The 20,024-nt window shown below is 44.0% G+C and overlaps 1 protein-coding gene across 1 annotated transcript in view; it reads right to left on the reverse strand.

Moving 5' to 3' along the window:
• METTL24 (methyltransferase like 24) overlaps positions 1-20,024 on the reverse strand; it is a 92,446-nt gene that overhangs the window by 22,138 nt on the left and 50,284 nt on the right. Inside the window, exon 3 of the mRNA XM_082251403.1 lies at positions 18,904-19,043. Coding sequence (XP_082107529.1) covers positions 18,904-19,043 — 140 coding nt within the window. The remainder of the gene's footprint in view (positions 1-18,903; positions 19,044-20,024) is intronic.

Here is a 20,024-nt window from a genome sequence, read left to right on the forward strand (position 1 = left end):
GATGTCTGTGCAATGCAAATTCAGCGAAGCGGGAACCAGCAGTAGATTCGCAGGGTTCCCGCATCGCATATGTGTGAACCTGGACTTAAAAATACCAAATTATTTTTAGGTTATTTATACATTTTCTGGGTTTTATTTCAATCAATATTACCTAAAAGATAAATGTGTGTTTTCAGTAAGTATACACTTTAAGTTGCTTTTTTAAAATACATTTTAGACTCTTTTATTTTTCGACCTGTTACATATTTGTATTAATGTAATTAATTGTATTAATTAGAAAACACTTCCTTTAGCCTGTTGATTGGGGGGCAGTGTAGAAGCAGCTATACACATACTGGTCAATTTTCTAAAAAGAATTGTTGGCCGAATGTAACAAGCATTTGCCCAATGTTGACAAAGTCTTACTGTATTTTCAGTTCCATCTAGTGGCCATAATATGGTATTTATCTCTGATTAAAGTATTTCATAAAAATTACTGCGTAATGGCCAGTAGATGGAGTGGATGATCAGAAAAAATCCTTCTATTAAAAAAGATAGGGTGAATGATTGTCACATTCATCCAACAGCTTTTTATTTTAAATGAATGGAGCTCTAAGGCCTTGTTCACATGGCCAGGGGGTAGTAAAAACTGGTGGTTGAGCATCCGTTTTCTGCTCCCCAGTTCTGTTATACAGGGTATGCAGGATAAGTAGGAGGAGAGGGGAGAGAACATTTTAGGAATAGTTAGACTTTACCCAACTTTAATATTGATGTGAGCAGAAGTCAAGGTCCCGTGTAGAGCCCCGGCCTATGATCAGAGTGGATGCACTGGGATACATAGGTTAATCAGAAAACTAACATAGCCACTTTCAGGCACCATAATGCACCTGTGCTTTAGCAATTTTGTTACCTTTGCTTACCTTACAGGTAAAGTTGATCCAGGGAATATCCGATTGCCTCTCAGGGAATCAGGAAGGATTTTTTCCCCCTGCTGTAGCACATTGGATCATGCTTTGCTGGAGTTTTTTGCCTTCCTCTGGATCAACTGTGGGTATGGGATTGTGTATATGGGATTGTATGGCAGTATTTTCTTTTTTCTTTTATGTTTTTTTATTGGTTGAGCCAGATGGACTTGTGTCTTTTTTCATCCTGACTAACTATGTAACTATGTACTATTTCAGGTCTAATTCTCTCGAAGGTCTTGGTCACACCTGTACAGGTTGCAGTTTGCATATTCCAGGCGCATTTTGCATTTTTCAATACAAGTTTTTGATCCATTGAAGTCTATGGAACCAAAAAACAGAAAAAAGTCCCTGGCCCTTTCCTAAAATGCACGGATGTAAACGTGACACATAGGAAACCATGTTAAATGGACTGTAGTGTGTTTCTGCAAAACTGAAAATGCACAAAAAAAAAATGCATAGGTGTAAACCAGGCCAAAAGAAAAGCTTTCTTGGGAGTCAAATGCAGGCTGCTGACTTATTTGTCTAAAAATGCCAGCACCTTAGACGGCCTGCTAATTTAATGGCTTCAGTAACCCTGTAATTCAATGACCCAGAACAAGTATGTGGATCAGGTGTTCTAAATTCAGTCTGACTTTCCTGAATTGTATGCTAGGTAAATTACAGACACAGGAGAGGCAACTTTTCAGAAGCGAATCATTAATGGCAGTCTTCACGTTTTTCTCAGCACATTTCCTTTAAGGATTGCAATCTCTGTTATATTAGATATCGTGTCATAAATGCCTCGTACACACGATCAGACAATCGTACCAAAAAAATGTCTTTCAAATTGATTGTGCGATAATCGGATCGTTAGTACAAAGTTTTCAACCGGCGATCGCAACATTTCGTCCAACAAAATCCGAAGGGACAAACACGAAAACTTTTGTCGTACGATAGCCTAGCGAACAACAATCGTTTAATCAGTACAGTATGCGTCTGCTAAAAATCGATAAGACAAAAACCATTCATGATCAGAAACACGAAAACAACCCGGAAAAAGCCTGGCTGCCATTGTTTTTGTTTTTCACTATCCGATACGTAGCAACGCAACCGGGAATCTTTTCCAGAACCGTACGAAAAAAAATCATATGTTTAGTACGCATTGTTGAATTCGATAGTATCATGCAACAAAATGAGAACGATAAATCGTCCGATTATCTGATCGATTGTACGAGGTATAAATCTCAGATACAAAATCCTAATATTAGGCACTAGGGTACATAAAATGGACACAAAAGACTGCATAAAAACTGACCAATATCTAAGCCCCGTACACATGATCAGAATATTGTACAATGAACACCACTTTCAAAGCAATTGTCGCTAATCTAATCGTTAGTACACAGCTTTTGTCTGCAAATTTTCTGAAGGGACAAACATGAAAATGTTTTTCGTATGATACCAGATTGTACAATTTTGGTTTAATCAAATACACTACAACACATTACATCACTTCCAAATTTTTATTGTGTCATATGAGAATTTTCATACTTTAGTAACCTATTCGTTTTCGATATGGAGATTAAAAAAACGGATGCTCATTCGCCCGGTAATCTTATTATTTGTACTAGGCTTAAGTCCTGGTTCACTTTAGTGCGATGACAGACATCGCATGTGATTCGGAGCGCACTGCTCTAAAAATAACATGCGATGTCTGTGCGATGCGATTTCAACCATACAGATTGTATGGCTGAATTTGCTTCGCATTCGGATACAACTCACACAGGACCCTTTTTTGGGTCCGCACCAGAATTGGATTGCATGGTGATTCACACCTATGCTAACTGATTCATGTCCGAACTGACAGTTCGCCCTGCAGTATGCGAACTGTCGGGGGGGGGGGGTGTCGTTAACTTTTTATTGACACCCCCAGCAATTCGCATATGGCAGTGTGAACTGCCTGCGATTTGAATGCGATGTGGGAACCCGCAGTGGATTCGCAGGGTTCCCGCATCGCATATATGTGAACCAGCACTTAGAGATTGCTAATCAATGCAACAATGCTGCTTATCTTCTAGTTTACAGTTCCAGATCAGCAGGGAGAAGGGTAAGGAAGGGTTCTATTACAACATGTGTTTCCAATAGTCAGAGAAATGTGTAGTGTAAACTGTGAGTAGAGTTGCTATGATAAAGAGGAGCCAAGTCAAGAGACAGTATTTATACACCCATCAGATACTCAACGTGGTATACAGATCTGTCAAGGCTAGGAATTTTTTTTCGATGTTTGTTCGCGTTGCTATGGAAGTCTTTGTTCAGATGACTAATCCTTAAAGATATACATTATCAACCAATGCCAGCATTTTTTTTTTTAATGTATTAATTCAGCTGAAAATTATGCTTTACTGTGGTTACATAAATTTTCAGAGAAAAAAAAAAAATTTCACATCTTTTGTATACAGAGAGCCGAATGACATTCACCAGCTCCCTGCTTATGAAACACGGAGTTGTTAATTTCCACCCTAGTTACAGCTTTTCCTGCCCTGCTACAGCATTTTGAGTGACTCTTCATCCCTAATCTTGTAAAACAACCCATTCAGTTTAAAATAGCTGCATAAGGAGTTCAGAGAGCTGGGGGAAGAGAAACAGCAGTACATTGGTTTTCCCAGTGAATCACTGTGCAGGGGGGGGGGGGCATGTCAGGACAATCTGATCACTGGAGGAGAGCAGGCTGAGTTCTCAACACAGCTAGAGAACTGACCATGCTGTGCTTGCATGCCTCGTTTGGTCAGATGTTGAAAGGAAAGAAAAAGGATCACCAGATAATTCACACATAGGATGCAATACAAAACAGAACAGTAAACTATTTCATACAAGTACGTAGTACAGCATCCACTTTTCAGATACCCTGTCGAGTCTGGTATGGAATTTCTGAAGAACCTCAAGCACATTTTTTTTAAGAAATGGCATAAGGTCCCTCTCAAAAATCCACACTGGACCCTTATCTGAGCATGCAGCCTGGCAGGCCAGGAAAGGGGGGGGGGCCAAGTATGAAGCCCCCCTGAACAATACCAGGCCACATGCCCTCAAAGTGGAGGGAGTGTCCCCTGGCAAAGCACCTTATTTCCATGTTGATGAGGACTAGGGCCTCTTCTTCCCCGCAACAGTGGTTCTTCCCCGCCCAGTGGTTATTGGTGTGTGTGTGGGGGAGGGGGGGGTGTGACATATCAGAATTTGGGTATATAGCACTCCTACACTTTTACCAACAAAATAGAATGTGCCCTAGAAATCAACACACCAATACTTTTGACAATCTCAATGAACGCCACCTGCACGAAAAAAAAAAAAACATGCTGCCCACCAACACAACCACTCCATCACTTGGCTCCCGCCAACTGACACACCTTTCCATCGCCTCTGAAGTAAGCTAAGGGGCGGAGTCACCCGGTGACACCATTGACCTTACATAAGCGATCCATATAGTGAACTTGGTGTTGTTATTCACTTTAGAGGACAAGGGGGCACTCTACGTCTAGAGGAAAAGAGATTTCGTCTCCAAATACGGAAAGTTTTCTTTACAATAAGAGCTGTGAAAATGTGGAATAGACTCCCATCAAAGGTGGTTCTGTCCAGCTCAGTAGATTGCTTTAAAAAAGGCCTGGATTCTTTCCTAGGTGTACATAATATAACTGGGTACTTATATTTTATAGGTAAAGTGGATCCAGGGAATATCCTATTGCCTCTCCAATTTGTAGAAATTGGATCATGCTTTGCTGGGGGTTTTTCGCCTTCCTCTGGATCAACTGCGGGTATAGAATTGTGTATATGGGATTGTATGGTTGTGTTTTCTTTGCTGTTTTATGTTTCCTATTGGTTGAGCCTAATAGACTTTTTTTCAACCTGACTAGCTATGTAACTATTTAACCTTACATGGACACATTTATATTTGGTCAATGATGTCATAACAGGGTGGGGTCAGCCAGTGATGTCATTGACCATACATGGTCAATATATATAAAATAAGCGAAGGGGAAGGGTCACCCAGTGATGTCATTGACCTTACGTGGACACATTCATATTTGGTCTATAATGTCATAACAGGTTTGGGTCACCCAGTGATGTCATTGACCATTTATGGCCAGGATCTGGTGGCCTCCTTGCTAAGTGGCGCTTCTTCATTCTGGTAATTCAACCGCCTGCAGCCTCACAGACAGTGCCAGGACAAGGTCATCTAGAGCCCAGGGCGAACATGGCATATTGCACCCCCCCCCCCAAAACTGAGCACTAATCTGCATGCTTACCCCCTAAGCATAAATTCCTCCTCCTCCTAGTACAAGTTCAACCCCTACTGAAATTCCCTCCTTCCCAGCACAAATCTTTGCGCCCCCCAGATAATATCCTCTCTCCCCATATACCCCCAGCACAAATTCCTCTCCCCAAAAAAATTCCCCCTCCAAACACATATCTTATAACCCTCAAATGTCCTCTCCAACCACAATTTCTCTCCTTCCCCACTCCAAATGTCCTCTCCAAGCACAATTCATCTCCTCCCCCACTCCATAGAATGCATGAAGGTAAAAAAAAAAAAAAAACCTTCAGCCTTTAGAATCAGTTTATCTCTTAGTGAATTGAGCCCACGTATGATAACTTGAGAAAAAGCACCTAGATGATGAAAGCCTAACAACCAATTTTCTTTCATTTCAAAATAATTCATGTTATGAATCACACTTTAATCACCCCAGGATGCACCTTATTAAGTCTACAATAACATCACATTTTTCTAATTCCACATTAACCATTTATTAGATACTGATGCATTTGAAAATAAATAACACAAAGCTTTTCAAAACTGGGAAAAAAATATCTTTTTGGCTTAATGTATCTACATAATAATGTTTGCCAGGTCTGAGGCTGCCAGGAGAAACTTCTGCCAGGCATCTAGGAGGATAAGATGCAGCCCACAGGGAATTTAAGAGCTTCAGCGATGCCAGGATGAAGGAACGCACAGCATAAACATTCCCCAAGTCCTGCTTCTGTAGAATTTCATAGACTAGCCTTTACTTCAGAGACACATTACTGCTTTCACACAAATAGCACATTCATTATTAAGCTGGCCCAGCAAACTCAAAATGTGTTAGCCTTTGAGCTCCAAGATATGGAAGAATATATATTCATACATTATATATATATATATATATATATGAACATACAAACATACACAGTACAGCCCTGACCAAAAGTTTTGAGAATGGCACATATTTTAACTTTCACAGTCTGTATTCTCAGTTTTTATGATGGTAATTTGCATATACTCCAGAATGTCATGGAGAGTGATTGGATGAATTGCAATTAATTGCAAAGTCCCTCTTTGCCATGAAGATAAACATAATTCCCCCAAAAAAAATATATATTTCCACTGCATTTCAGCCCTGCCACATAAGGACCAGCCGACATCACGTCAGTGATTGGCTTGTTAAAACAGGTGTCAGTGTTGACAAGGACAAGGCTGGAAATTACTCTGTAATGCTGATTGAGTTAGAATAACAGACTGGAAGCCTTAAACGGAGAGTAGTGCATGAAATCATTGTTCTTCGTCTGTTAACCATGGTTACCTGAAAAGAAACTTGTGCAGTCATCATTGCTTTGCACAAAAATGGATTCTCAGGCATGAATATTGCTGCTACTAAGATTGCACCTAAATCAACCATTTTTTGGATCATCAAGAACTTCAAGGAGAGAAGTTCAAATGTTGTGAAGAAAACTTCAGGGTGCCCATGAGAGTACAGCAAACGCAGGACCGTCTCCTACAGTTGGATAAGCTGGGGAAATGGGTCACCACCAGTGCAGAGCTTGCTCAGGAATGGCAGCAGGCAGGTGTGAGTGCATCTTTCTCTCACAGTGAGGAGAAGACTTTTGGAGGATGGCCTGGTGTCAAGAAGGGCAGCAAAGAAGCCACTTCTCTCCAGGAAAACATCAGGGCCAGCTGATATTCTGCAAAAGATACAGGGTTTGGACTACTAAGGACTGGGGTAAAGTCATTTTCTCTGATGAATCCCCGTTCAGATTGGTTGGGGCATCCAGAAAAAAACTTATCTGGAGAAGAAAAGGTGAGGGCTACCATCAGTCCTGTGTCATGCCAACAGTAAAGCTTCCAGAGACCATTCATGTGTGGGGTTGCTTCTCAGGCAAGGGAGTGGGCTCACTCACAAGCCATGAATAAAGAATGGTACAAAAACATCCTCAGAGCAACTTCTCCCAACCATCCACGAACAGTTTGGTGAGGAGCAATGCCTTTTCTAACATGATGGAGCCAGGGCCGGCGCTACCTATAGGCTAGGTAGGCGCCGGCCTAGAGCGCACATCATTCAGGAGCAAAGCCTCATATAAAGTCCCAAACCCTCTCTTTTTTTGCTTTGCTAATGACCCAGGGATGGAGATGTGTGTCCCGAGTCACCACTTTTCTGATGACTCAATGTGCCTATTGTGACAATTTTTGGTTGAGCCCTTCACATATGGACTCACCACCATAATTTATAATACTCTTATTTACCAATTGGTGAGGTCAGGTTGTGTGCATGCTGCCATGTCTGGGCTTTGTCTGATCCCGGGAGCTGCGATGCGTTCCGCCCGCTCTCCCCTCCCTCCGCTCTCCCCGACCTGGGGCAGAAGTGGGGGGCGGGGTCTGTGGCCGCAGCGCATCGGCGTCACGCACGTCCGTGCGGGTCCTGACGTCATGATTGGCGTCGGCGTCCTGACACGTGTTGTCCATCGGCGTTCCCACATATGGACCTTCGCTTCCGGCTAACATAGCCGTTTGCTAATTCCTTGTTGTGGTTCCAGCAGCGTGACGTTGGGAGCCAATCCTGCTCATGTCTTCACGGAGGTACCTTTTCTTTCTCCTTTTCACCACTACTGTTTCCTCCATCCAGTCTCAGATGGTCAGATACTCTCAATGTTATGCACACTTACATCACTCTAACCGGGCTACTTATCTCACATGACCCCCCTGGGAATCACTGGTTTCGTTTACCAGTTATATATTTTTTCTGTAGGATACATTTTTACTGGTTTATCACCATCTACTTTGGTTATCTATCTACCCTTGCACTTTTTCCCTTCTTCCTTTCTTGTCTCCTCCACGGTCGACACACTCTCCTACACTTTGTTACTTTATATTCACTCTATGGTAGACTCTCTTGGCGGCTTGGTTCTCGGGTATGGACATTCCACCTTATCTCCTTACTTATATACGAGCTATCAGCTTCATTTAGCTTTCATTACTTTATTATGATATTACTTTTTTCTAGAAACCCATTGTGGTCAATTGATGGAGCTTTTGGTGGTCCCCACCCTAGGATTCACAGCATCCATAGATCTACTACTACACCTACTCATGTGCGCAGGCTTTGCCCCCTCAGCTCCCGTGTCAGGCACACCCTCCTATGGCGCATCTCCACACATCCTGCAACTTTATCCGGAATATACTCGTGAGTTTCAATGCTACAAGGGCTAGGGATACAAGGCTGTACTACAGCCACATACATGACCATTTTGACATATACATGTGTTTTTTATACATTATTCTTTCTAGATATTTGGACCTTGCCCGCTCCTGATGAAGTGTTTTTACACGAAACGCGTTGAGCTTTCCATGAAGCAAATTTATTTTACCATTTTTGTGTCATCATGTATTTTTATGCATTGTTATACTACCTGTACACATTGGGGACATTCATGTTGCGAGACAACATGCATGTACTCATGGTACTATGTCTCTGTCATTGATGTTACCGATACTACCAGATGCATGTATGACCCACACCCTTTTATGTCGTTCTCCATGTACATTGCCATGATCATCATTTTTTTACCTCTTTCATGAGTACAATTAAACGTGATTCTTCCAGATTTGGTTTTGTTCTTACAATATGGTTGCACAATTATTAGTCACATAGGGCCACACATCTCATATAAAGTCCCAAACTACAATAATTTTTCCTTATCGTGCGATAATAGGGATGGAGGCACATGTCTTTGTGTTGCCTCATATAAAGTCCCAAACCCTCTCTTTTTTTGCTTTGCTAATGACCCAGGGATGGAGATGTGTGTCCCGAGTCACCACTTTTCTGATGACTCAATGTGCCTATTGTGACAATTTTTGGTTGAGCCCTTCACATATGGACTCACCACCATAATTTATAATACTCTTATTACTCTTATTTACCAATTGGTGAGGTCAGGTTGTGTGCATGCTGCCATGTCTGGGCTTTGTCTGATCCCGGGAGCTGCGATGCGTTCCGCCCGCTCTCCCCTCCCTCCGCTCTCCCCGACCTGGGGCAGAAGTGGGGGGCGGGGTCTGTGGCCGCAGCGCATCGGCGTCACGCACGTCCGTGCGGGTCCTGACGTCATGATTGGCGTTGGCGTCCTGACACGTGTTGTCCATCGGCGTTCCCACATATGGACCTTCGCTTCCGGCTAACATAGCCGTTTGCTAATTCCTTGTTGTGGTTCCAGCAGCGTGACGTTGGGAGCCAATCCTGCTCATGTCTTCACGGAGGTACCTTTTCTTTCTCCTTTTCACCACTACTGTTTCCTCCATCCAGTCTCAGATGGTCAGATACTCTCAATGTTATGCACACTTTCATCACTCTAACCGGGCTACTTATCTCACATGACCCCCCTGGGAATCACTGGTTTCGTTTACCAGTTATATATTTTTTCTGTAGGATACATTTTTACTGGTTTATCACCATCTACTTTGGTTATCTATCTACCCTTGCACTTTTTCCCTTCTTCCTTTCTTGTCTCCTCCACGGTCGACACACTCTCCTACACTTTGTTACTTTATATTCACTCTATGGTAGACTCTCTTGGCGGCTTGGTTCTCGGGTATGGACATTCCACCTTATCTCCTTACTTATATACGAGCTATCAGCTTCATTTAGCTTTCATTACTTTATTATGATATTACTTTTTTCTAGAAACCCATTGTGGTCAATTGATGGAGCTTTTGGTGGTCCCCACCCTAGGATTCACAGCATCCATAGATCTACTACTACACCTACTCATGTGCGCAGGCTTTGCCCCCTCAGCTCCCGTGTCAGGCACACCCTCCTATGGCGCATCTCCACACATCCTGCAACTTTATCCGGAATATACTCGTGAGTTTCAATGCTACAAGGGCTAGGGATACAAGGCTGTACTACAGCCACATACATGACCATTTTGACATATACATGTGTTTTTTATACATTATTCTTTCTAGATATTTGGACCTTGCCCGCTCCTGTTGAGCTTTCCATGAAGCAAATTTATTTTACCATTTTTGTGTCATCATGTATTTTTATGCATTGTTATACTACCTGTACACATTGGGGACATTCATGTTGCGAGACAACATGCATGTACTCATGGTACTATGTCTCTGTCATTGATGTTACCGATACTACCAGATGCATGTATGACCCACACCCTTTTATGTCGTTCTCCATGTACATTGCCATGATCATCATTTTTTTACCTCTTTCATGAGTACAATTAAACGTGATTCTTCCAGATTTGGTTTTGTTCTTACAATATGGTTGCACAATTATTAGTCACATAGGGCCACACATCTCATATAAAGTTCCAAACTACAATAATTTTTCCTTTACATCATTCAGGAGTGTCGCTCTGCCATCCTGCTGGCTGCATGCGGCGGTGAGGAGGAGTAGGCATTTCAGCTGTGCTGCCAGACAGACGGACTGCCTGAGATGACACAGGGAATTCCCTCCCCTGCCCCTACCTCCACCCCCAGCAGGGGAGAAGGTGCTGCTGCTTCCAAGATGACTGGGCCTGGCCCGGTCAGGCGCAGTCATCTTGGAACAGTGGTTTAGACATTAATGGCTGTGTGTTGAGTTATTTTGAGGGGACAGCAAATTTACACTGTTATACAAGCTGTACACTCACTAATTTACATTGTAGCAAAGTGTCATTTCTTCAGTGTTGTCACATGACAAGGTATAATAAAATATTTACAGAAATGTGTGGGGTGTACTCACTTTTGTGATATAGATATATATATATATATATATATATATATATATATACACACACACATATATATATATATATATATATATACACACACATACATATATAGATAAGGGCTCACCAAGTTTTGAGACCCTCTATAGTTAAGAGGCTACATGTGCATACCCAAGTATAAGGTGCCCCAACACCCTGTGCAAACCAAACCAAGGCTTACCAGTGGGATGGACCCCAATCGCCAGAGGTCAGTATGCATCTTAGTATTGTATAATCTCTATGCAGGATGCCCCAGAACCACACATGCCACAGCTCTCCACATTACATTATCAGTTGGTTCTCAGATATAACCAGAAAAATAAACAAAATGCTCCAATGGTATTGACCATTCAGATCAATGTAATAAAGCGGTTGTAAACCCTTACTTATAATCTGTGAAGTGACTAGCCTCAGGTGATGCACAGAGATTAAACAAATCATCCAACATACGTTGTACCTGTTTATCTGAGGTCTTTTTTTCACACAGCACCCCTTTCACACAGCAAACAAGAAACATTGTCAGAAGTGACTCAAGCAGATAGCAGAAGACTGAGGCAGTAGACAGAAATGACACTTAGTGCTCTGGTTTGAGACAAGCACACGCTATATAGGAATTTGGGTTGTTCATATTTCATGTCAAGTTTACAATAACTTTAAAAGGATGTCCAAATCTCAATAAAATTGCTGACAAAAGACCGTCATACAAAAAAAAAAAAAAAAGTGTATAAATCCACTATGTATAATACAGTATCTGCTATCTATAATATTAAATAGCAATGCTACTAGTGAAATTGTGTGCATGCATACACCCATGCTTGACATGCATGATGAGACCAGTGTCCAAAGGCTCCACCTGATATGTTTCATCACAATAGACATCTTCAGGATCCATGGACACTGACCGTTACAGAAGCCTTTTATATTACCAAAAAGTGGGTGGGTGTCAACAATAGGGACGATTGGAAATAAAGGCAGATAAAAGGTTAAAGTGTATGTTACCCCAAGCATTTCATATTCTTGATATGCATCTGTTGAATCATGTGCTTGTGTTAAAAATTATTCTGTTGGTTAGTATCGAAGCCTGAACATGCACGCTGTGTTGGAAATGATTATTGGTTCACTTACAAAAACATGTTCTTGTTGTCTGTGAAGTATTCATTAAATAAAAAATGTTTTAAAAAATATTCTGTTCTCTTTGCATTGTTTACTTGTGTGTGAAATACCTGGCGATTCTGTCAGTAGTACATCCATCTCAGCATGGTCAGTTTTCTGCCTGCCTGTCCTCCAGTGGTCAGGCTTGTGCTGACCCCCCTCCTCCCCCAGCCCAGCTCTTCACTGAGAAGATCAGTATCCTGTTGTTTCTCTGTTCCCTTACAGTCTTCACCCCCCCCCCCCCCAGCTCTTAAATCCCCTTATGCAGCTAAGAATAATGGTCATGTGATCACGTAAAGAGAAATACAAAAATTATTTATAATGTTTTTATATGTACAGAAATGCTTTGTTTTGCATTTCTGTTTTAGGCTGAATGGGTTGTTTTTCAAGGCAAGAGTTAACATTAATTTTAATGGTGGTAGTCTAAGCCCACATTCACACCCGTGCGACTTGTCATGCGATTTGACAGTTCCAAACCGCATGACAAATTGCACCCTCTTACCGGCAATGGAACCGTTCATATCACCGCCACTCATGTCACAACGATTATGAAAAAGGTTCCTGTACTACTTTTTTTCTGATTTCATTGTGACTTGCACAGACTTCTGTTAAATCAAGTCACAATGAAATCGGCGGTACAAGTCACAATGAAATCGGCGGTACAAGTCACAATGAAATCGGCGGTACAAGTCACAATGAAATCGGCAGTACAAGTCACAATGAAATTGGCGGTACAAGTCACAATGAAATTGGCGGTACAAGCCGCAATGAAATTGGCGGTACAAGCCGCAATGAAATCGCGTTGAAGTTGTGCAATTTCAAAGCTGCACCAATGTGAACCAGGGCTACTTCTTTGGTAGTTTCCAGTCCTTGGAAATGTAGGACATTACATTGCTAAGGGACTTTGCTAAGGTATCATGGCAAATTAGAAGTTTGAAGATTAAATCAGAGTTTAAAAGTGCTCCTTACAGAACAGCATTGCAGCAGCCAAGGGAAAGATCTTTATATAATAGCCAAGTCTGAATCTTTATGGAGCCATAAATCTCAACAGCAGTTTTTATAGTACAAGCATGCACAGGATGTGATAAAAAATTCTGGTATGACTTTGCAATTAGCATTTACAAGGGACTTGCCACAATTTGTTTTATCCCTTCTGGAACAATTTAATGTTTATTTCTCCAGACAGTTAAGTGCAATACAAATAAAAACTACAGTGGTGGTATAACACTGTACCAAATTTTGTCTATTGCTTAGTTTTATTTGATCAGTTTACTAAAGCATAGCCATGGTCAGAATGTAACATCATGTTCATTTCTACATTGTATTTCAATTATCTCTAGCCGACTCCTTTTAATATGAAAGATTGTGAAGGTTGTAAACTTACGTTGTGAAGATTCCCACACATTTACTTCCTTGAATTCTGTGACACATATTTATTATGTTCTGTTGTTAGCTCCCTACCAACTGTCCCTGGTTTTGAGGGACTGTCCCTGATTTGGAACAAAGTTCCTCTGTCCCTCTTTCCTCCTAATTTGTCCTGTTATTTTGGTCTGATCTATATAGTTGTATATAAAACGCACTACTGATCTATCAAAAAGTGTTTCATAGTAGGGGCATAACTACAGGGGTTGCAATTGCAACCGGGTCCCATGCTCCAGGGGGCCTGTGTGGCTCCCCTGTACACCTGGATAGGAGGGGTGGCGGGGGCAGCATATCAAGAAATCACTGTCCTCCTTTTTCCTTCTGTAGCTGCAGGAGGAGAATGGAAGAGATTGGTTCCTCTGTATGCTGCCCCCGCCACTCCCCCCTATCCAGTTCACTTGTGGTGGCGGGGGCAGCATGTAAAGAAATCATTGTCCTTGCTTTTCCTTCTGTAGCTGCAGGAGGAGAATGGATGAGATGCTGAGAGGAGCTGTGTGCAGGCAACCTACCTTATGTTAGTGGATGGAGACACAGGAGCTGCACAGACACAGCCACACATCTAAGTTTGAATGGCATGCAGGGGTGAGTGCACAGAAATCAGGAAGGGTCTTCCCCTGTAGCTGGGTTTTCCTGAGAATATAAGGTATAAGGCTCTGGCCTGGCTGCCCACATGTTCTGACAGTGGAGGGCATCCTACATGGCTGCAGATCACTTGCTCAGCTACTACTGCATTATCCGGTGTGGCCTCTCTGAGCTGCTGAAGGAGGAAAGCTGAGAAATGTATACTCCCTGGCTATGTCCAGGAATCCAGGCAATAGTAGGAAATTGTGTTAAAAAGTCTTGAACCTGCATCTGAGCATGGTGAGTATTGTAAATAAGTAATCTGCTATATATCTACCTATTTTTTTAAAATCCCTGCTGTTTTTTAGGTACAATCTTTTATTCACAGCATCTTTTTATGTTTCCCGGTGTAGCACCCTACAGGTAGGTGCTAGGTAAATGTATAGTAGGCCTTGTCTGCCTAACAGCAGGGCTGTGATTTATTTAGTTAGGGTGTCATGGCTTCCAGATGTGCCTGCTGAGGGGAGAAATATCTCCACTGGCTCCTCTGAGAGGCTTCTCATAGGACAGTGTGGGAAGCCCAATCAGGGGACACATCGAAGCTTGTAACTACCCCAGAAGGCAAATTATGCTGCAAAGGATTCTGGGAGTGGGTATAAGTGCGTGACAGGGTGTCTTTGGTGGGAGCAGAGTCCCAGGAGGGAGAGTACGGCTGTCTTTCCTCCTGTCTGAGGAAGTGGATGTCTCGGGGTGTCGCTTGAGAATCCAGAGAGTGCTGAGCTGAGCTGAGCTGAGGCGGATTCGGTGTGCCGAGACCCTGCGGAGCGAGAGAGGGGTCCAGTCCCAGGAAAGCCTACACAGGTCGTGAGTACTGAGGATTGCCCCTGGGGGTCTGCCAGAGTCAGAGGGGACCACTTCGGAAGAGGTTCTGGGATCCAGAGCCAGCTAGCTGAAAGGGGGTACCTAGTTTGAGGACCCTGACGTTACAGAGGGGGGTACATAGTCAGTGAACCCCGAAGAGTTCAAGGTTAAAGGGGGCACCTGCATATGGGCCCCGAATTGTAAAGAGTGTGTCAGTTAACAGTTGCAGCTTTACAGAACCCTACAGTGTACTACCTCAAACCAGTGCAAGGCAGGAGGGGAGTATTCAGTGACTTTGCAGTACAGCAGTGTCAGTAATTCTACAATTCACAGTCTTGGGTCTTCTGGACTTATTGTCGAGGATTCAGCACTTCTATCAAGCTACAGTGTGTTCTCAGTGTTAGTGAGTGTTGGCTGGCGTTGGCTGGCGTTGGCTGGCGTTGGCTGGAGTCAGGGGCGGACTGGGCCGGGAGGCAATTTTCCTCCTGGCCGCTCAGATGCCTCCCAAAAAGACCGCTTGCTCCACACTGGTTCCTTCACTGCAGACAGGCATCACACCCGCCGGCCGCCGCTACACTGTGTTGTACTTGCAGAGCAGCAGCGGATCGGTACGAGTATGCTGTGTGTGCTCCTGCATCCAGCTGGCAAAAATCCAACACAGTCACTTCCCTGTCAGGTGAAGTGATCTCCGCCCGACACTCTGCCTGACAGGAGCTTCCTATTCCTGGCCCGGCGTGATGTCATTTAGAAGCCGGGAGGCGGGAAGAAAAAGCAGAGGAAAGTGCTGCTGCTGCTGCTATGACCTGTGAGGAGCCAGTGAAGCCCTGTGCAATGGTGCAAGTGAGTTTGAAGAGGCTAATACACCTTACCTAAGACATTGTGAACTGGCTGAAGTGATTAAACTCGTTGGGTAATTTACAATGCTGTTTGTAATATGCAGCATGGAGGGGGTTAATTTACTGCTACTGGCCACTGATGCATTAGTGACCAGTGGCAGTTAATTAACCCTTTTGTGCTGCATCAGTGGCAGTGGTATCATCAGTGTTAATTAACCCCTGTGTGCTGCATTAGTTACAGTGGCACCAGTGGCAGTGTTAATAAACCCCTGTATGGTGCAGCATGAAATGGTTTATAAACACTGACACTGGTGCCACTAATGCAGCACAAAGGGTTTACGTAATAACTGTCACTGGTTGCTAATGCATCAGTGGCCAGTGGTGTATTTTATTTTTGTGCTGTTCTAGGCAAGACTAAAATCGGGCACCCCCACCATCTATTTGTCCCACCCCAGCTGCAGTATACTGTTTTTTTTTCGGGGTCTGATGAGGAAGCCACAGCTGTTCACAGACTAGTGAATGGCTGCGGCTTCCTCATCAGACCCTGAGACATGAGGGCAGAGGATGGGGTCAGCAGGGCAGAGGATGTGGCGGCACTGGTGGCCACTGATCAGGAGCAATGATGAAGCTGCACTGATATGCGACACTGATGGGCACTAATAGGCAGCATTGGGGGCAGTGATGGGCACTGATGAGGCTGAGCTAATTGGCACTGATGAGGCTGCACTGATGTTCACTGTTTTCATTGCATTGATGGGCTCTGATGAGGCTGAGCTGATGGGCAATGGTCAGGCTGCATTGATGGGCACTGGTCAGGCTGCATTGGTGGACACTGGTGAGGCTGCATTGATGGGCCCTGATGATGCTAAGCTGATGGGCAATGGTGAGGCTGCATTGATGGGCACTGATCAGGCTGCATTGGTGGACACTGGTGAAGCTGCATTGATGGGTACTGATCAGGCTGCATTGATGGGCACAAATCAGGCTGCATCGATGGACACTGGTGGAGCTGAATTGGTGGGCACTGTTCAGGTTGCATTGATGGGCACTGATCAGACTGCATTGATGGGAACTGGTGATGCTGCATTGATGGGCACTGATCAGGTTGCATTGATGGGCACTGGTGCGGCTGCATTGATGGGCACTGGTGAGACTGCATTGATGGGCACTGATCAGGTTGCATTGATGGGAACTGATGAGGCTGGGTTGCTGGACACTGGTGAGGCTGCATCGATGGGCACTGATGAGGCTGCACTGATGGACACTGATGAGGCTGAGCTGATGGGCACTGGTGAGACTGCATTGATGGGCACTGATCAGGCTGCATTGATAGGCACTAATTAGGCTGCACTGATAGGCACTGGTGAGGCTGCATTGAAGGGCACTGGTGAGGCTGCATTGATGGGCACTGATCACGCTGTATTGATGGGCACTGGTGAGGCTGCATTGATGGGCACTGGTGAGGCTGCATTGATGGGCATTGATCAAGATGCATTGATGGGCACTGGTGAGGCTGCACTGATGGGCACTGATCAGGCTGAGCTGATGGGCACCGGTGAGTCTACATTGATGGGCACTGATGAGGTTACACTGATTTTATTTATTTTTGTTAAACCTCCTTTGTTGCTATTAACATTAAATTATGTTACCCCATTGTATCATACTTGTCTTGCTTCATAACACCAATATCCATTATAAAACCAGGTGGGCATGGATGGTGAGCTAATTCGGTGGTTCAGTGGGCCACCTGACTGGACTTGCCCCCAGGCCTCAGGCTGCCAGCCCTCCCCTGGCTGGCGTCAAGGAAGCACCAACGGGTATTTTTCCAGGATTAAGTCCCAAGTCTAATTAGTTAAGCCTAAAGGAGTATCCCACTCATTCCCTTCTCCCATCCCCCTTTTCTACAATAAAAACCCCAAAACCAAGATGCCGGAGTCATCCATGTTTCAGTTCTCATACCCAGGGTCGCATCTCAGATGGGCTGGAGAGGTAACCAGTAACAATGGCAGACCCACATCAGGCCACAGGCCTGGAAAACCTGCTACACCTATTGTTCAAATAAATGTGATCAGCGGAAACAGGCAAAACAGAATGATTCAGTACACTAGAGAGTACACAATAAATAGCATTATACCACTCTGTTATAACTTCAAAGAGAAGTATGGAAATGTGTTTTTTTCTTTTTAATCATACTTACCTAGGTGGATGCAGCATCTGTCCGATGCTGCATCTGTCCTCAAACACTGCCGATTGCTCGGTTCTCACAGCTCCCTGAGTAGAGAGCTGGTGACTTTTATTTGGCTCTCTGCTCTGCCCCCCCATGATCACTAGATTGCTGGACTGTGGAGGGAGTGGGAGTGGCCAGCTCAGGCTCTCAGCTGCTTGCTGAGAGGCTGAGTCCGGTTCCCTGTCCAGGCATGTGGGTGGATCCCGGCCATTTGGGCCCAATCTTTCCCCAGCCTGGATTGCCTCTGTAACGAAAATACGATGCTGTAGCACCTTTCTCCTGCGCTCAGAGACAGAGCCCCCTGTCCGACTTGTTTAGAGATGTTATTCCACGGAACTCACGCTTGCCTTCCCAAATGGCCACAGCCTTGCTGCCTTTTAAGACTGAGGTTGTCCAAAGGCACTAGAGTCAAAAATACAAACAGAAGGGCGCACCGGCCTAGTGCATTATCCTTAATATCAAGCTTTGTTAATATAGAAGTATATATATATTCACAAACATAGGTATAAAAAAAGCACATTCAATCCGAACATCTGGAACAAACTATATCAGTGACCAATGTCCTCAATGTAAGATGGCTAACGCGTTTCGAGGCTCAGCCACTTCTTCAGACGCTCTGTGACGTCAGACAATTTCAGCTTCAGCCCACTGTCAGCTGAAAATGGGTCGCAGGACAAATGAACTGCACTCCTGTGTTCCATAGGAGAAGTACAGCCAAACAAGCTTTGGCTGTTCTCCTTTAAGAAAAAATGTTTCTCTTTACCAGATAAATTCGATTTTTACACACCTACGCAACACTTCACATCATTCATTAAAAAATATATTTGGCTATAGATTGAAATAAGAAAGAAAACATTACCCTAATGAGTAAACACGACATTGCTTATTCTTGATCTGATATGCCAAACTGAATTTGGGATCCAGGCAGATTGTCCAAGGCTTTATACGGTCTTCAGACTTCTCCGTCAATCCATTTGTCACTGGTCGAGAACATACAATCTGGATGACAACAGAATTCCTTTTACTTTCCAGTACAGAACACAGTTTGAAAGTGCACCCCTTATCACAAACACACACACAGGTACTGCCTGGCAGCAGGGTTGTGGATGGTGTAAATGTGTCATCACAAGCCCTGTACACATGGGCTGAATGTCAGGAGACATTTGCCAGTTTAAAAAAAAAAAACAGCGGACATTCGGCCTGTGTGTATGCTACCCTGTCTGACAGAATCTGGCCAAATGGCTGGCGTCTGTCTGACGAGCATGCTGGAACGCTGATCGGAGTGTTCTGGTGGGGGTCCATCCCCCTGTCAGAGCACAATAGCTCAGTGGGGGAGATAACTGTACTAACTTCGCATAGTTAGTACAGAAGCTCTGAACCAGAGCTGACAATTTTCTATTTTTTTTCCGTTCAACCCGCTAATGTTTACCCGGCTTAAAATTCTCACCTACACATTTGTGAGGGGCTCCAGAGTTTAGGCTTCATTTACATATAGGCATCTTGGATCGCAGGCAGAATTGCAGCGGTTCGACCCGCAATTCCAAACCATTGCAAGTCACGAGACGCCCATAAGATTCCCGTGACTTACAATGGCACCCCAAATGTGGCGTGAATTTGGCACGATGGTTGCCAACGAGTCATGGCAATATCCCGCAAACAGAATTGCGGGACCCCTGTGGTCCAAAAGAAGTTCTAGTACTTTTTTTGGGCGTCAGGCGTCCCACGATTCTGTTTGCGCGATTTTACCGTGATTGGTTGGGCAACAATCGCGGCAAAATCATGCTGCGTTTGGGGTGCCATTGCAAGTCACAGGAATCACACGGGTGTCCCGCGACTTGCAATGGTTCGGGATCATGGGCAGAATTGCGGCAATTCTGCCCACGATCCAAGACGCCTATATATGAATGAAGCCTTATGATGAATTTTGAGAAACAAACGTTTTTGTTTTCTCAGTGTCATAACAATTCCTGTACTGGGTCC

Source organism: Pelophylax lessonae (assembly GCF_965119305.1).
Source record: "Pelophylax lessonae genome assembly, chromosome: 3".
NCBI lineage: Eukaryota > Metazoa > Chordata > Amphibia > Anura > Ranidae > Pelophylax > Pelophylax lessonae.